Source organism: Gnatocerus cornutus, chromosome 7, assembly GCF_029298725.1.
Source record: "Gnatocerus cornutus isolate USDA-ARS CGAHR chromosome 7, icGnaCorn1.1, whole genome shotgun sequence".
In the NCBI taxonomy this organism is placed as follows: domain Eukaryota; kingdom Metazoa; phylum Arthropoda; class Insecta; order Coleoptera; family Tenebrionidae; genus Gnatocerus; species Gnatocerus cornutus.
The window spans coordinates 9593990-9607796 of record NC_142239.1 but is presented as its reverse complement, the minus strand read 5'-3'; the positions used below and the strand labels follow the sequence as shown (position 1 = coordinate 9607796).

Sequence of the window (13807 nt, the reverse complement as noted above, 5' to 3'; positions counted from 1 at the left end):
TTGACATTGTGAAAATTTAAATAATTGTGGTCTGATATGTACATGTCGTTTTGACATCTACGCTTTGGACACTATTTTATTGACATTTTGAAAATTTCAGTGTAGTCCATGCATAACTGTCAATTTGACGTGCAAATTTTAGCCAATTTTGTCAAAAGTGACAGTAATGACAAAATATCTAAAAACAAACTTTGACGTCCAAAATAATTTTGACCGCGACTGACCAAAATTTACAAGTTCAAATAAAATAGCACCTGGGCAGTCTATTTGAACTACTAATTCGACGTCATCCGAACTACAGAAGAAGAAAGTATTGTCAAATTTTTCATTAGTTTTATTGTCATTGTGCCTACTTGTTCATTATTTTTGGCCATCGCTGTATAAAACTTGAATGTGATTGTGCGCCATCTATTAAAAAAGTTTGACATGTATCCATTACAGGTATCTAACTTATCCTATGTAAATCGGTGGATTCCGCGCAGGAAAACTGTACAATAAATAACAAAAAAAAAGAACGATAATTGACAAAATGAGCAGAATTAAGTAGCCGCCACTCTCACGTGTTGATGAAATTCTTTAAAACAGTGAAAAATAACTTAATACAAATAAATACAACTAATAAAACCTCTAACATCTATCTTTTAGTTATATACGGTAACGAAGGAACTAGACTACATGCCAAAACGTACAAAATCCCAAAAAACAAGTTCAACTTGGCAGTCTTTTTCGGAACACTGTGTATATCGTTGGATCTGAACTGCTTCTCGATTTTGAAAGCCCCCGGAAGTGTGACCAGCGGCAACATGAACCACTTCGAGTACTTCAAACTCGCCACCATAAACATGATATACGGGGTGAACAATAAAAACGCGTACAAGACGTGCGACGCCGTGTGGCCGATGATGATGGCCAGAGTCACAATTCCGACTTTCTTATCGGATTCCGAGTCCCTCGTGTTGTTACTGTGTAAAATGGCCTCAGTGTTCAGGGCTAGAGGGATGGCGTAGTAAATAGTCGCCCATTCCACGCGCCCCGTTTGCGACATGAAAGCGAAGAGGACCGAAATGGGGCCGAATAAAATCAAGATTAGTACATCACCTAGAGCTATGTACTTAAATCCGATCCCTCCGGTGTACAGGAAGCTGGAAGACAACCCGCCGAAGTACACCAGCGCTAGGTGCTCCATCTTCGCCGGCGACAGCGCCGCGAGGAGGATGAACCCCACGCACCCGGCGAAGTACAACAGGGCCCCCAGAGACACCACCTCGTCTTTGGTCAGAATGTGATCCACTAGGATGCGGTCGTCCGATTTTCGGTTGTCGATTCCTTTGACGTAGTCGAAGTAGGTGTTGACGACGTTTCCAGCGCCGTGCACCGACACCACGGTGAAGACAGTCAGGAGCAGCGTGACGTAGTTGAAATCGGTGGTTCCGGGGTACTTGTACGCGATAGTGGAGCCCAGAAGCGTTGGCATTAAACTCGCACTGAGCGACCAGGGGCGGAGCGCTAAAACGTAGCTGGATAACTTCATTAGACCTGATTTGGGCCGAATGGGGGCCTTTAGGTTCGGGGCGCCATTCGTCAGGAATTTTTCGTTCGCCGGACCATCTGGGAGGCTCATCTTTGCACGTTTGATTAAATTTTGGGGCTGATTTTGTCGATTTTAATGCAACATAACCAAGAGCGAGGTTTTGACGTACGGTTGACGTGGTGGTTACGGTTACACTGCACTCTGAACAAAAACAATTAAAGCAATTAGAACACAATCAATATAAAAATACAACGAGTTTTTTTAATTAATCACCAACGTAATTTTAATTAATTGCGAAAAAAACACCGAGTTTAATGACAGTTAGTCGACGTCACTTTAACCACCGCCTCATCGTGTGCTATTTTAATTTGAAAAAGATAATAATAGAACGAAATAAACGCGATATATAGGCGTAAACAACACGTAGGTTTCGTTTTTTTACAAATATATTACCGTATTTACAAAGTACAATGTTGACCTAACCTCAATTTACAAAAATACAAACAGTGTATTAGTTGCCCTTCTCCGTAATCGGGAAGCTGATTTGATCCATTAAATCGTCTATTTTTGCTTGCAGAGTCTCCAGAATATCCGCCGAGATGAATAAATGATTCTCGTCTAAATCTTGAATGATAAACTTTCTCCCCAGTTTTGTGGTTTCATCCAAATACAGCAAAAACTGCTTCATCGCCTGGTCACTGAAAAATCAAAATGTCAAGAAAAGGACTCAGTTTGGAAGAGAAAAAGATGAAAATGTTGGAACTTTTTTACGAGAAAAAAGAGTTTTACCAACTCAAAGAACTCGAGAAGATTGCACCAAAAGAAAAGGGCATCACTGTGAATTCAGTCAAGGATGTAATTCAGGCACTTGTGGATGATGGCTCTGTGGATACTGACAAGATTGGGGGTTCTGTGTTTTTCTGGTCATTTCCCAGGTTTGCAACTGTTTCACTTGTTTGTTATATTGTAAAACGGGCTAAAAACGATTGAACTACTAGTACTACGTCATATGAACTACTAGTATGATGTCATTTGAACTACGCGGAATATGTCATGTGAACTACTAGCAGGATATTTGAACTACTATTGTCGGAATTTTGTAACTGGTTTAACTCCGCCCACATAACAAAAGACGACACATAAATTTGACAGTTCTACGGACAAAAATTCAAATAATTGAGATTTCCGTTAATTAATTGGCATTTCTAACCCAACTTCTGATAAATGTTAACATGAGAGAAAAATCAAGGTGAATTAGACTTTCAACTAAAACTCTATTGGCCTAAAATTTGGGTGGAGTTAACCCTAATGTTACACAATTCCGGTACTACTAGGGCGTTATCTAAACTACTAGTAGGATGTCATGTGAACTACGAGCGGGATGACATGTAAACTACTAGCAGGATGATATTTGAACTACTATTGTCGGAATTTTGTAACTGGTTTAACTCCGCCCACATAACAAAAGACGACACATAAATTTGACAGTTCTACGAACACACCATTTGCAAAAATTCAAATAATTGAGATTTCCGTTAATTAATTAGCCATTTCTAACCCAACTTCTGATAAATGTTAACAGGAGAGAAAAATCAAGGTGAATCAGACTTTCAACCAGAACTCTATTGGCCCATTTGAATGGAGTTAACCCCAAAGTTACACAATTCCGGAAGTAATAGGGCGTTATCTGAACTACTAGTAGGTTGTCATTTGAACTATGAGCGGGATGACATGTAAGCTACTAGCAGGATGATATTTGAACTACTATTGTCGGAATTTTGTAGCTGGATTAACTCCGCCCACATAACAAAAGACGACACATAAATTTGACAGTTCTACGGACACACATTTGCAAAAATTCAAATAATTGAGATTTCCGTTAATTAATTGACCATTTCTAACCCAACTTCTGATAAATGTTAACATGAGAGAAAAATCAAGGTGAATTAGACTTTCAACTAGAACTCTATTGGCCCAAAATTTGGGTGGAGTTAACCCTAAAGTTACACAATTCCGGAACTAATAGGGCGTTATCTGAACTACTAGTAGGATGTCATTTGAACTACGAGCGGGATGACATGTAAACTACTAGCAGGATGATATTTGAACTACTATTGTCGGAATTTTGTAACTGGTTTAACTCCGCCCACATAACAAAAGACGACACATAAATTTGACAGTTCTACGGACACACCATTTGCAAAAATTCAAATAATTGAGATTTCCGTTAATTAATTAGCCATCTCTAACCCAACTTCTGATAAATGTTAACAGGAGAGAAAAATCAAGGTGAATCAGACTTTCAACCAGAACTCTATTGGCCCATTTGAATGGAGTTAACCCCAAAGTTACACAATTCCGGAAGTAATAGGGCGTTATCTGAACTACTGGTAGGTTGTCATTTGAACTACGAGCGGGATGACATGTAAGCTACTAGCAGGATGATATTTGAACTACTATTGTCGGAATTTTGTAACTGGATTAACTCCGCCCACATAACAAAAGACGACACATAAATTTGACAGTTCTACGGACACACATTTGCAAAAATTCAAATAATTGAGATTTCCGTTAATTAATTGTCCATTTCTAACCCAACTTCTGATAAATGTTAACAGGAGAGGAAAAATCAAGTTGAATCAGACTTTCAACTAGAACTCTATTGGCCCAAAATTTGGGTGGAGTTAACCCTAAAGTTACACAATTCCGGAACTAATAGGGCGTTATCTGAACTACTAGTAGGATGTCATGTGAACTACGAGCGGGATGACATGTAAACTACTAGCAGGATGATATTTGAACTACTATTGTCGGAATTTTGTAACTGGTTTAACTCCGCCCACATAACAAAAGACGACACATACATTTGACAGTTCTACGGATACACATTTGCAAAAATTCAAATAATTGAGATTTCCGTTAATTAATTGTCCATTTCTAACCCAACTTCTGATAAATGTTAACAGGAGAGAAAAATCAAGTTGAATCAGACTTTCAACTAGAACTCTATTGGCCCAAAATTTGGGTGGAGTTAACCCCAAAGTTACACAATTCCGGCACTAATAGGACGTTATCTGAACTACTAGTAGGATGTCATTTGAACTACGAGCGGGATGACATGTAAACTACTAGCAGGATGATATTTGAACTACTATTGTCGGAATTTTGTAGCTTTTCTTTAACTTCGTCCACATGATTCAAATGAATTTGAATTTGAATTCGCAGTTTGCAAGAGTTCAATTAAACTTGAGATTTTCATTCATTTTAAAGCTGTTTCGTCTTTTAAGGTGTGGACATTTCTAGGCTGACTTCTGACAAATATTAACAGAATAGAAAAATGTTGCAAAGTGGAATCACACTTTCACCTAGAACTCTTCTGGCCTTAAATATACACTTGCAATTGCAATTGCAATTTTTGCAAGATTGAGTTTGCCTTGATCTTGACATGGACAGATTTAAAAATTAATCAAAATGCCAAGAATCATTGTGACAATATTTGTCAGTTTTACATAATTTAATACTAGATAACTCACAACTACAGCCAAATAACTTCAAAATGCTGCTACTTGATACTTAATTGAACGCCAATGTAGGTGAAGTAAAAGAAAGTTACAAAATTCCGACAATAGTAGGATGTCATCTGAACTACTAGTAGAATGCCACTTGAACTACTAGCAGGATGTCATCTGAACTACTAGTAAGACGACATATGAACTAAATTACGTTATCTTCCAGTAAAATTGTGAACAACAAAAAACGGAAGTTGGAGGATCTGCAGTCCCGTCTGGAAACGTCCAGTAAGAAACTTAAACTCGTTCACAAGAATCTAGAGGAAGTGAAGGTAATTTGACATTCCATGTTTTGGTGTCTAATAAAGATCATCCTGTAGATTGGAAAAGAGAACGTTGCGGATTCCACAGAGCTCACAGAAATTGAAAAATTGGAAAAACTGAAAGAGAAGCTCCAGTGTGATCTAAAAAAGCACAAAGAAAATAACCCCCAAAACACCGAAGAAATGGAAAAACAATTCCAACCAGTTAAAGAAGCTGCAAATAGGTGGACTGACAATGTTTTCGCTGTAAAGTCTTGGTGCAAGAAGAAGTTCATGATTGAGGACAAAGTTTTGAACAAACAGTTTGGAATTCCTGAAGATTTGGATTATTTAGAGTAAAATTTAAGGTTATGTAAACTCGATTGGTATTTTTATACACACTTTTTCTTAAACGACTTACCATTTTACTAAAACTCCTTTCATTACATTCACCATCGTGGAATTCAAAAATTTACTGCTATTTTAAAAAGTTGGTTGATAACTGACAGCTGTCAGTTTAGTTTTTAGGGAGTTTCATTTTTTGATACTGGTAGTGCGGCGGTAACTTTAATTCTACCCAAATTAGCACATTTACGTTTGGTTTTGCGTAATGAAAAGCATTTATAATGATTTAATACTTTAATTTATCATAATTAAGCAATTTTAAGTCATAGCGTTAAAAGAGTTGAGTTTTTAGTTTTTTTTATTGTTTGAGATTGGCAGTGGGCGCACTTTTTCGGCGGCAACTTTGAATCCCTCTAAATCGTAATTTCAATTTTTCGCTGATTTAAAAATTCTAACAAGATTAAAACGCCCAAATTTGTTCCTTAGAAAATAAGAGAGCCTCAAAGATTTACAAAAGATGCAACTTCACGTTAATTTTGTAGTAATCCGCTCGTAAACACGATAAGAAACAGGAGTGGTGAGGGAACATAGGTTAACAAGTGGACTTTCACCTTTATGATTTATAAGCCCTATAAGTGTACAAACCGAAGCCCTATCTTCTCCATTTCACTCCAAATTGTTGTTTAAACGTGTCCTTCCTCCAAAAAATGGCCTTGCCACTCGTCCTTAAAAGAAGCCTATCGACCACCTCGTCAATGAATGCGGTTATTAAAAATGTGACCGTCATCGGAGGCGGCTTAATGGGGTCCGGAATCGCCCAGGTGAGTGTTAAAACTCATTTCAAGCCCCCATTTCCATTCTAACCTCACTTTTTTTTCGTGAAGGTCGCGGCCCAAACCGGCCACAACGTGACCCTCGTCGAAGTCAATCCCGATTTAATCAAAAAAGCCGAAGACGGCATCGCCAAGAGTTTGTCTCGTGTCGCCAAGAAGGTCTACAAAGACGATGCTCAAGCCGGCCAAAAATTCGTTGCAGAGACACAGGGTCGTATTAAAGGCACCACCGACATGTCCGAGGCAGTCAAAGACAGCGATTTGGTCGTGGAAGCCATCATTGAAAAGATGGAAATCAAACACAAATTGTTTAAAAATCTGGATGAGATCGCTCCGGCCAAAACCATGTTTGCTTCTAATACTAGCTCTTTGTCCATAGCCGAGATCGCTTCTGTGACGAACAGGAAGGACAGATTTGGGGGGCTGCATTTCTTTAATCCCGTCCCTGTTATGAAGTTGTTGGAAGTGGTGAGGATCCCAGAGACTTCCGAAGAGACTTATCAGGCGTTTATGGCGTGGGGGAAGGCCGTGGGGAAGACTTGCGTCACCTGCAAAGACACTCCTGGGTTCATTGTCAACAGGCTTTTGGTGCCTTACGTTGCAGAGGCTATTAGGATGATGGAAAGAGGTAATTTAGTAGGCGAGGCTTTGTGTTTTTCTACAAGTTGGTAGCGCTATGATTTTGACGTTTCAGTACTATCAAAAGACGAAGACAGAGTAACGTTATATCTCTTTTTTGGGTGTAAATTACGCGATAAAACACAATCAAGCGTCATGTCCTTGGATTAAGTCATAAAAATGAAGTAAAGATTTCAAAGATTAAATTCTATAAACTCGAAGTTTGGTCGATACGACCACAGCTTTGTAAGTTGAGCTCTGTTGCATAAAAACAAAATTTTCGTGGACTTTTGTTAGTTAGATTTGGGTAAAAAGACCATCTAAGGAGGCTTTGAGACTACTGGCAGGGCTACCAACATATTCCAAATTTTCAAGCTTTAGAGTTTTTATTCGATTATATTACCTTGTAATTTGTTAACGTGAGCTGTGTTGTTTAAAAACAAATTTTTAATGGACTTTTGCTAGCAATATTTGTGTAAAACACCAAATAAGGAGGCTCTGAAACTTCTGTCAGGGCTACCAACATATTCCAAATTTCCAAGATTTCAAGTGCAGAATTTTTATGCGATTATATTACATAGTAATTTAATTACTTGTGCTCTGTTGCAGTAAAACAAAATTTCTGTGGACTTTTGTTTGCAATATTTGGGTAAAAACACCATCTAAGGAGGCTTTGAAACTTCTGGCAGGGTTACCAACATATTCTAAAGTTCCAAAATTTCAAGTTTAGAGTTTTTGTTCGATTATATTACATTGTAATTTATAACTTGAACTGTGTTGAATGAAATCAAATTTTTAGGGGAGTTTTGTTGGCAATTTTTGTGTAAAAACACCATCCAAGGAGGCTCTGAAACTTCTGTCAGGGCTACCAACATATTCCAAATTTCCAAGATTTCAATTTCAGAATTCTTATGCAATTATATTACATAGTAATTTAATTACTTGAGCTCTGTTGCAGTAAAACAAAATTTTTGTGGACTTTTGTTTGCAATATTTGGGTAAAAACACCATCTAAGGAAGATCTGAAACTCCTTGCAGGGCTACCAACATATTTCAAATTTCCAAGCTTTCAAGTTTGGAAATTTTGTGCGATTATATTGCATTGTAATTTGTTAATCTGAGCTCTGTTGGATAAAAACAAAATTTTACAGGACTTTTGTCAGCAATATTTGTGTAAAAACACCATCTAAGGAGGCTTTAAAACTCCTGGCAGGGTTACCAACATATTCTAAAGTTCCAAGCTTTCAAGTTTAGAGTTTTTATTCAATTATATTACATTGTAAATTATAACTTGAAATGGTGTTGAATGAAATCAAATTTTTAGGGGAGTTTTGTTGGCAATTTTTGTGTAAAAACACCATCCAAGGAGGCTCTGAAACTTCTGTCAGGGCTACCAACATATTCCAAATTTCCAAGATTTCAAGTGCAGAATTTTTATGCGATTATATTACATAGTAATTTAATTACTTGTGCTCTGTTGCAGTAAAACAAAATTTCTGTGGACTTTTGTTTGCAATATTTGGGTAAAAACACCATCTAAGGAGGCTTTGAAACTTCTGGCAGGGTTACCAACATATTCTAAAGTTCCAAAATTTCAAGTTTAGAGTTTTTGTTCGATTATATTACATTGTAATTTATAACTTGAACTGTGTTGAATGAAATCAAATTTTTAGGGGAGTTTTGTTGGCAATTTTTGTGTAAAAACACCATCCAAGGAGGCTCTGAAACTTCTGTCAGGGCTACCAACATATTCCAAATTTCCAAGATTTCAATTTCAGAATTCTTATGCAATTATATTACATAGTAATTTAATTACTTGAGCTCTGTTGCAGTAAAACAAAATTTTTGTGGACTTTTGTTTGCAATATTTGGCTAAAAACACCATCTAAGGAAGATCTGAAACTCCTGGCAGGGCTACCAACATATTTCAAATTTCCAAGATTTCAATTTCAGAATTCTTATGCAATTATGTTACATAGTAATTTAATTACTTGAGCTCTGTTGCAGTAAAATAAAATTTTTGTGGTCTTTTGTTTGCAATATTTGGGTAAAAAGACAATCTAAGGAAGCTCTGAAACTCCTGGCAGGGCTACCAACATATTCTAAAATTCCAAGCTTTCAAGTTTGGAATTTTTGTGCGATTATATTGCATTGTAATTTGTTAACTTGAGCTCTGTTGGATAAAAACAAAATTTTACAGGACTTTTGTCAGCAATATTTGTGTAAAAACGCCATCTAAGGAGGCTTTGAAACTCCTGGCAGGGTTACCAACATATTCTAAAGCTTTCAAGTTTAGAGTTTTTATGCGATTATATTACATTGTAATTTATAACTTAAACTGTGTTGCAGTAAAACAAAATTTTTGTGGTTTTTTGTTTGCAATATTTGGATAAAAACACCATCTAAGGAGGCTTCGAAACTCCTTGCAGAGTTACCAACATATTCCAAATTTTCAAGCGTTAGAGTATTTATCGATTATATTACATTGTAATTTATAACTTATGCTGTATTGTATAAAATGTTAGCAATATTTGCGTGAAAACACCGTCTAAGACGGCTCTGAAACTTCTGTCAGGGCTACCAACATATTCCAAATTTCCAAGCTTTCAAGTTTGGAATTTTTGTGCGATTATATCACAACAATTTATTAGCAGTAATGAAGGTTGGATTCTGATAACGATCGATCTTTCCCCATTTATTTATACACCTGTGTAGTTTACATTATCTCCGATTGTTTTTATTTTTACTACAAGCCCAGTTTAATGTAATAAATCTTTTTATAGGTGACGCCTCTCCTCGTGACATTGATGTTGCCATGAAACTGGGGGCTGGTTACCCAATGGGGCCTATAGAACTGTCCGATTATGTGGGTCACGACACTTCTTTCTCGATCTTGGAGGGTTGGCACAAAAAATTCCCCGACAACCCCCTTTTCAAGCCTAACGAGTCGGTGAGAAAACTGATTGAAGAGAAAAAATTGGGAGTAAAGACTGGTGAAGGTTTCTACAAATATACAAAATAACTCCCATTTATTTTCAAACCCATTTTTGCACTTATACAAAAATAAACATTTATATTGAGTATTTCGATTGAAGTTATTGATCGAGCACAATGTTCCTCTGAAATAATCTTGGCAGTCCCAGAAGGTGCGGTTACAAGTGTCATTCATTCCGTTCTATTTTTACAGGGAGTGATTTATTTTATTTCAAAGGTCTCCAGCAAGTCCTACGTGTAAAACTTCGTTTGAGATCTGTTTTATTATCTACATTGTCGCTATAAAAACACTTTAATGTGCGCTTAAAAACGAAGGTCGGGTTAAAAATATTTTCCCCTTCGACGTGGGAAAACATTTTTAATATCATTTCCATCTTTTGTGGTTTTACCAAGCAAGATTTCCGACAACAATTAGCGTGTGGGTGTGAAACTGCAAACATTTCCGTGAAGACACGTCACTGGTCCATCCTGTTTGGAAAGCAACCAATCAATTTCCTGTAATTTTCTTGACGTGGAACAATTGATTAGAACGTGGCAACATCATAAATCCATTTCTTGTTTACGCATTTCCCTAATTTGTTTATTTATATTAAGTTAAGTGCCGTCACGCCTGCTCATGATTCTAATCAAGAGATCAATAGCCAATAACTTTGCTAATATTTGTGTGCAGGACCGGACTCTGATTGGCTAGTTGCGGAGGCGGAGCCTTGACAGTGACCAATGACACGCACAACAATCACATACAGTTGGCTTAGCTTGCACATGTCCGTCCAAGGTCACAAATTTCAAAATTTTTATTGCGTTATTCGTTCCTGTAGAATTGAGCTTTGCTACCGTTAGAAACAACTTTGATACATATCAATTTTCATGTCAAATTCTGGGGGGACAATGCCGCCAACCTTGTCATCTTAAAATTTCCAAAGTTAATTCATCAAGATTGCAAGAAAATAACATTCAAACTGGAGACATTTGCAACCTAAACCGACAGGTTGCAAGGTCACAAAAGTTTTAGGAGACAAAAGACGATCACATACCTGAGGAGGATTTTACTTCTCAGGAATTGTCTTTAAGGGCTTGCACTAATTTGTATTAATAAATACACAGCAAATTTCATGTCAAAATGTCCACTCAAGGTCACATATTCTAAAATTTTCATCGTGTAATTCGTTCCTGTTGCAAATGCTGCAGTGTGAATCGGCCTTTGGGGTACAACAGACGAGCAATTTGTCCCGTTTTTAAACAGCAGTCGCACTTCACTTCACTTGGAACACATTAATTAACACAGTAAATTTCATGTCAAAATGGACAAACGTCAAATTCTGGGGGACAATGATGCCAATCTTGTCATCTTAAAAGTACCAAAATTCGTATACCTGTGCAACTTTAAATAAACAAATAACTATCAAAATGAACATTTGTAACCCAAGGTTACAAATTTCAAAATTTTTATCGTGTTATTCGTTCCTGTTGCAAATGTTGCAATGTGAATTGAGCTTTGTTACTGATCGCATCATCTTTACGTAACTTTGATACATATCAATTTTCATGTCAAATTCTGGGGGGACAATGCCGCCAACCTTGTCATCTTAAAATTTCCAAAGTTAATTCGTCAAGATTCCAAGAAATAACAGTCAAAATGGACATTTGCAACCTAAACCGACTATACAGTTGATTTACAGGTTGCAAGGTCACAAAAGTTTTAGGGGATAAAAGACAATCGCATAGGTTCTGTCAATGCGACATGTCAAAATTTCATATTTGAGGGGGATTTCACTTCACACGGAGTGTCTTTGAGGGCTCACACTAATTTGTATTAATAAATACACAGCAAATTTCATGTGAAAATGTCCACTCAAAGTCACATATTCTAAAATTTTCATGGTGTACTTCGTTCCTGTTGCAAATGCTGCAATGTGAATCGGCCTTTGGGGTACAACAGACGAGCAATTTGTCCCGTTTTTAAACAGCAGTCGCACTTCACTTCACTTGGAACACATTAATTAACACAGTAAATTTCATGTCAAAATGGACAAACGTCAAATTCTGGGGGACAATGATGCCAATCTTGTCATCTTAAAAGTACCAAATTTCGTATACCTGTGCAACTTTAAATAAACAAATAACTATCAAAATGAACATTTGTAACCCAAGGTTACAAATTTCAAAATTTTTATCGTGTTATTCGTTACTGTTGCAAATGTTGCAATGTGAATTGAGCTTTGTTACTGATCGCATCATCTTTACGTAACTTTGATACATATCAATTTTCATGTCAAATTCTGGGGGGACAATGCCGCCAACCTTGTCATCTTAAAATTTCCAAAGTTAATTCGTCAAGTTTCCAAGAAATAACAGTCAAAATGGACATTTGCAACCTAAACCGACTGTACAGTTGATTTACAGGTTGCAAGGTCACAAAAGTTTTAGGGGATAAAAGACAATCGCATAGGTTCTGTCAATGCGACATGTCAAAATTTCATATTTGAGGGGGATTTCACTTCACACGGAGTGTCTTTGAGGGCTCACACTAATTTGTATTAATAAATACACAGCAAATTTCATGTCAAAATGTCCACTCAAGGTCACATATCTTAAAATTTTTATCGTGTAATTCGTTCCTGTTGCAAATGTTGCAATGTGAACATCACTTGGAACACATTAATTAACACAGCAAACTTCATGTCAAAATGTCCACTCAAGGTCACATATTCCAAAATTTTCATCGTGTAATTCGTTCCTGTTGCAATGTGAATTGGCCTTTGGGGTACAACAGACGAGCAATTTGTCCCGTTTTTAAACAGCAGTCGCATAGAGAGAACTTCACTTCACTTGGAACACATTAATTAACACAGTAAATGTCATGTCAAAATGGACAAATGTCAAATTTTGGGGAATAATGCCGCCAACTTTGTCATGTTAAAATTCCTAAAGTTTATTCATCAATATTGCAAGAAAATAACAGTCAAAGTGGACCTTTACAACCTAAACCGACTGTACAGTTGGTACACAGGTTACAAGGTCACAAAAAATTTAGGAGACAAAAGACGATCACATACCTGAGGAGGATTTCACTTCACAGGGAGTGTCTTTGAGGGCTTCACACTAATTTGTATTAATAAATAGACAGCAAATTTTATGTCAAAATGTCCACTCAAGGTCACACATTCTACAATTTTCATCGTGTAATTCGTTCCTGTTGCAAATGTTGCAATGTGAATCGGCCTTCACTTCACTTGGAACACATTAATTAACACAGTAAATTTCATGTTAAAATGGACAAATGTCAAATTCTGGGGGACAATGATGCCAATCTTGTCATCTTAAAAGTACCAAATTTCGTATATCTGTGCAACTTTAAATAAACAAATAACTATCAAAATGAACATTTGTAACCTAAACCTACTTGGGCTGAGCTTGCGTTGATTTTTCTGTGTGTCAAATTTAAATTGCTCCTCTGTGATTGGTGATCCGATTTGGATTTTTTTCAATCAACCAATCTCAGAGCCGCATTTTAATTCTGCCCCCTTTAAACAAAACAGTAAAACTGCCTATTAATACCAGCAGTGCCCTATAAACTTATTTTTCTTTATAAATTCTGCGCGGTCAGTCATAAATGTCAACTTTATGTCGCCCTCTCAGGTTTTTATCTTTGTGGTCACCCCACCGCGCATGCGC

The 13807-nt window shown here is 36.9% G+C and overlaps 4 protein-coding genes across 4 annotated transcripts; 2 read left to right on the top strand and 2 right to left on the bottom strand.

Moving 5' to 3' along the window:
* Nucleotides 1-313: 313 nt before the first annotated feature.
* heix (UbiA prenyltransferase domain-containing heix) lies at nt 314-1745 on the bottom strand. Its single transcript, XM_088041782.1, has one exon. It carries the CDS (start codon nt 1619-1621, stop codon nt 635-637), a length of 987 nt encoding a protein of 328 aa, XP_087897908.1. The 5' UTR covers nt 1622-1745; the 3' UTR covers nt 314-634.
* Nucleotides 1746-1959: 214 nt separating this feature from the next.
* On the bottom strand, nt 1960-5856 carry Tfb5 (transcription factor B5). The gene is made up of 2 exons (XM_088041785.1): nt 5764-5856; nt 1960-2229 (listed from the first exon to the last, which is right to left on the bottom strand). Exons 1-2 carry the CDS (start codon nt 5796-5798, stop codon nt 2043-2045), a joined length of 222 nt encoding a protein of 73 aa, XP_087897911.1. The 5' UTR covers nt 5799-5856; the 3' UTR covers nt 1960-2042.
* On the top strand, nt 2223-5717 carry LOC148170761 (meiotic nuclear division protein 1 homolog). The gene is made up of 3 exons (XM_088041784.1): nt 2223-2466; nt 5267-5372; nt 5421-5717. Exons 1-3 carry the CDS (start codon nt 2243-2245, stop codon nt 5700-5702), a joined length of 612 nt encoding a protein of 203 aa, XP_087897910.1. The 5' UTR covers nt 2223-2242; the 3' UTR covers nt 5703-5717.
* Nucleotides 5857-6249: 393 nt separating the features above from the next.
* LOC148170759 (hydroxyacyl-coenzyme A dehydrogenase, mitochondrial-like) lies at nt 6250-10222 on the top strand. Its single transcript, XM_088041783.1, has 3 exons — nt 6250-6508; nt 6572-7148; nt 9922-10222. The coding sequence occupies exons 1-3, from the start codon at nt 6395-6397 to the stop codon at nt 10158-10160; spliced, it is 930 nt and encodes a 309-aa protein (XP_087897909.1). The 5' UTR covers nt 6250-6394; the 3' UTR covers nt 10161-10222.
* The last annotated feature ends 3585 nt before the right edge of the window (nt 10223-13807 follow it).

Bases quoted from the DNA above. Each gene is read 5' to 3' on its own strand.
- LOC148170761 (XM_088041784.1), top strand. From the start codon at position 2,243: ATGTCAAGAAAAGGACTCAGTTTGGAAGAGAAAAAGATGAAAATGTTG. The intron at 2,467-5,266 runs GTTTGCAACTGT...GTTATCTTCCAG, and splicing joins TTTTTCTGGTCATTTCCCAG to TAAAATTGTGAACAACAAAA. The intron at 5,373-5,420 runs GTAATTTGACAT...ATCATCCTGTAG, and splicing joins AGAATCTAGAGGAAGTGAAG to ATTGGAAAAGAGAACGTTGC.
- Tfb5 (XM_088041785.1), bottom strand. From the start codon at position 5,798: ATGGTGAATGTAATGAAAGGAGTTTTAGTAAAATG. The intron at 2,230-5,763 runs GTAAGTCGTTTA...TTGATTTTTCAG, and splicing joins AAAGGAGTTTTAGTAAAATG to TGACCAGGCGATGAAGCAGT.
- LOC148170759 (XM_088041783.1), top strand. From the start codon at position 6,395: ATGGCCTTGCCACTCGTCCTTAAAAGAAGCCTATCGACCACCTCGTCA. The intron at 6,509-6,571 runs GTGAGTGTTAAA...TTTTTCGTGAAG, and splicing joins TGGGGTCCGGAATCGCCCAG to GTCGCGGCCCAAACCGGCCA. The intron at 7,149-9,921 runs GTAATTTAGTAG...ATCTTTTTATAG, and splicing joins TATTAGGATGATGGAAAGAG to GTGACGCCTCTCCTCGTGAC.
- heix (XM_088041782.1), bottom strand. From the start codon at position 1,621: ATGAGCCTCCCAGATGGTCCGGCGAACGAAAAATTCCTGACGAATGGC.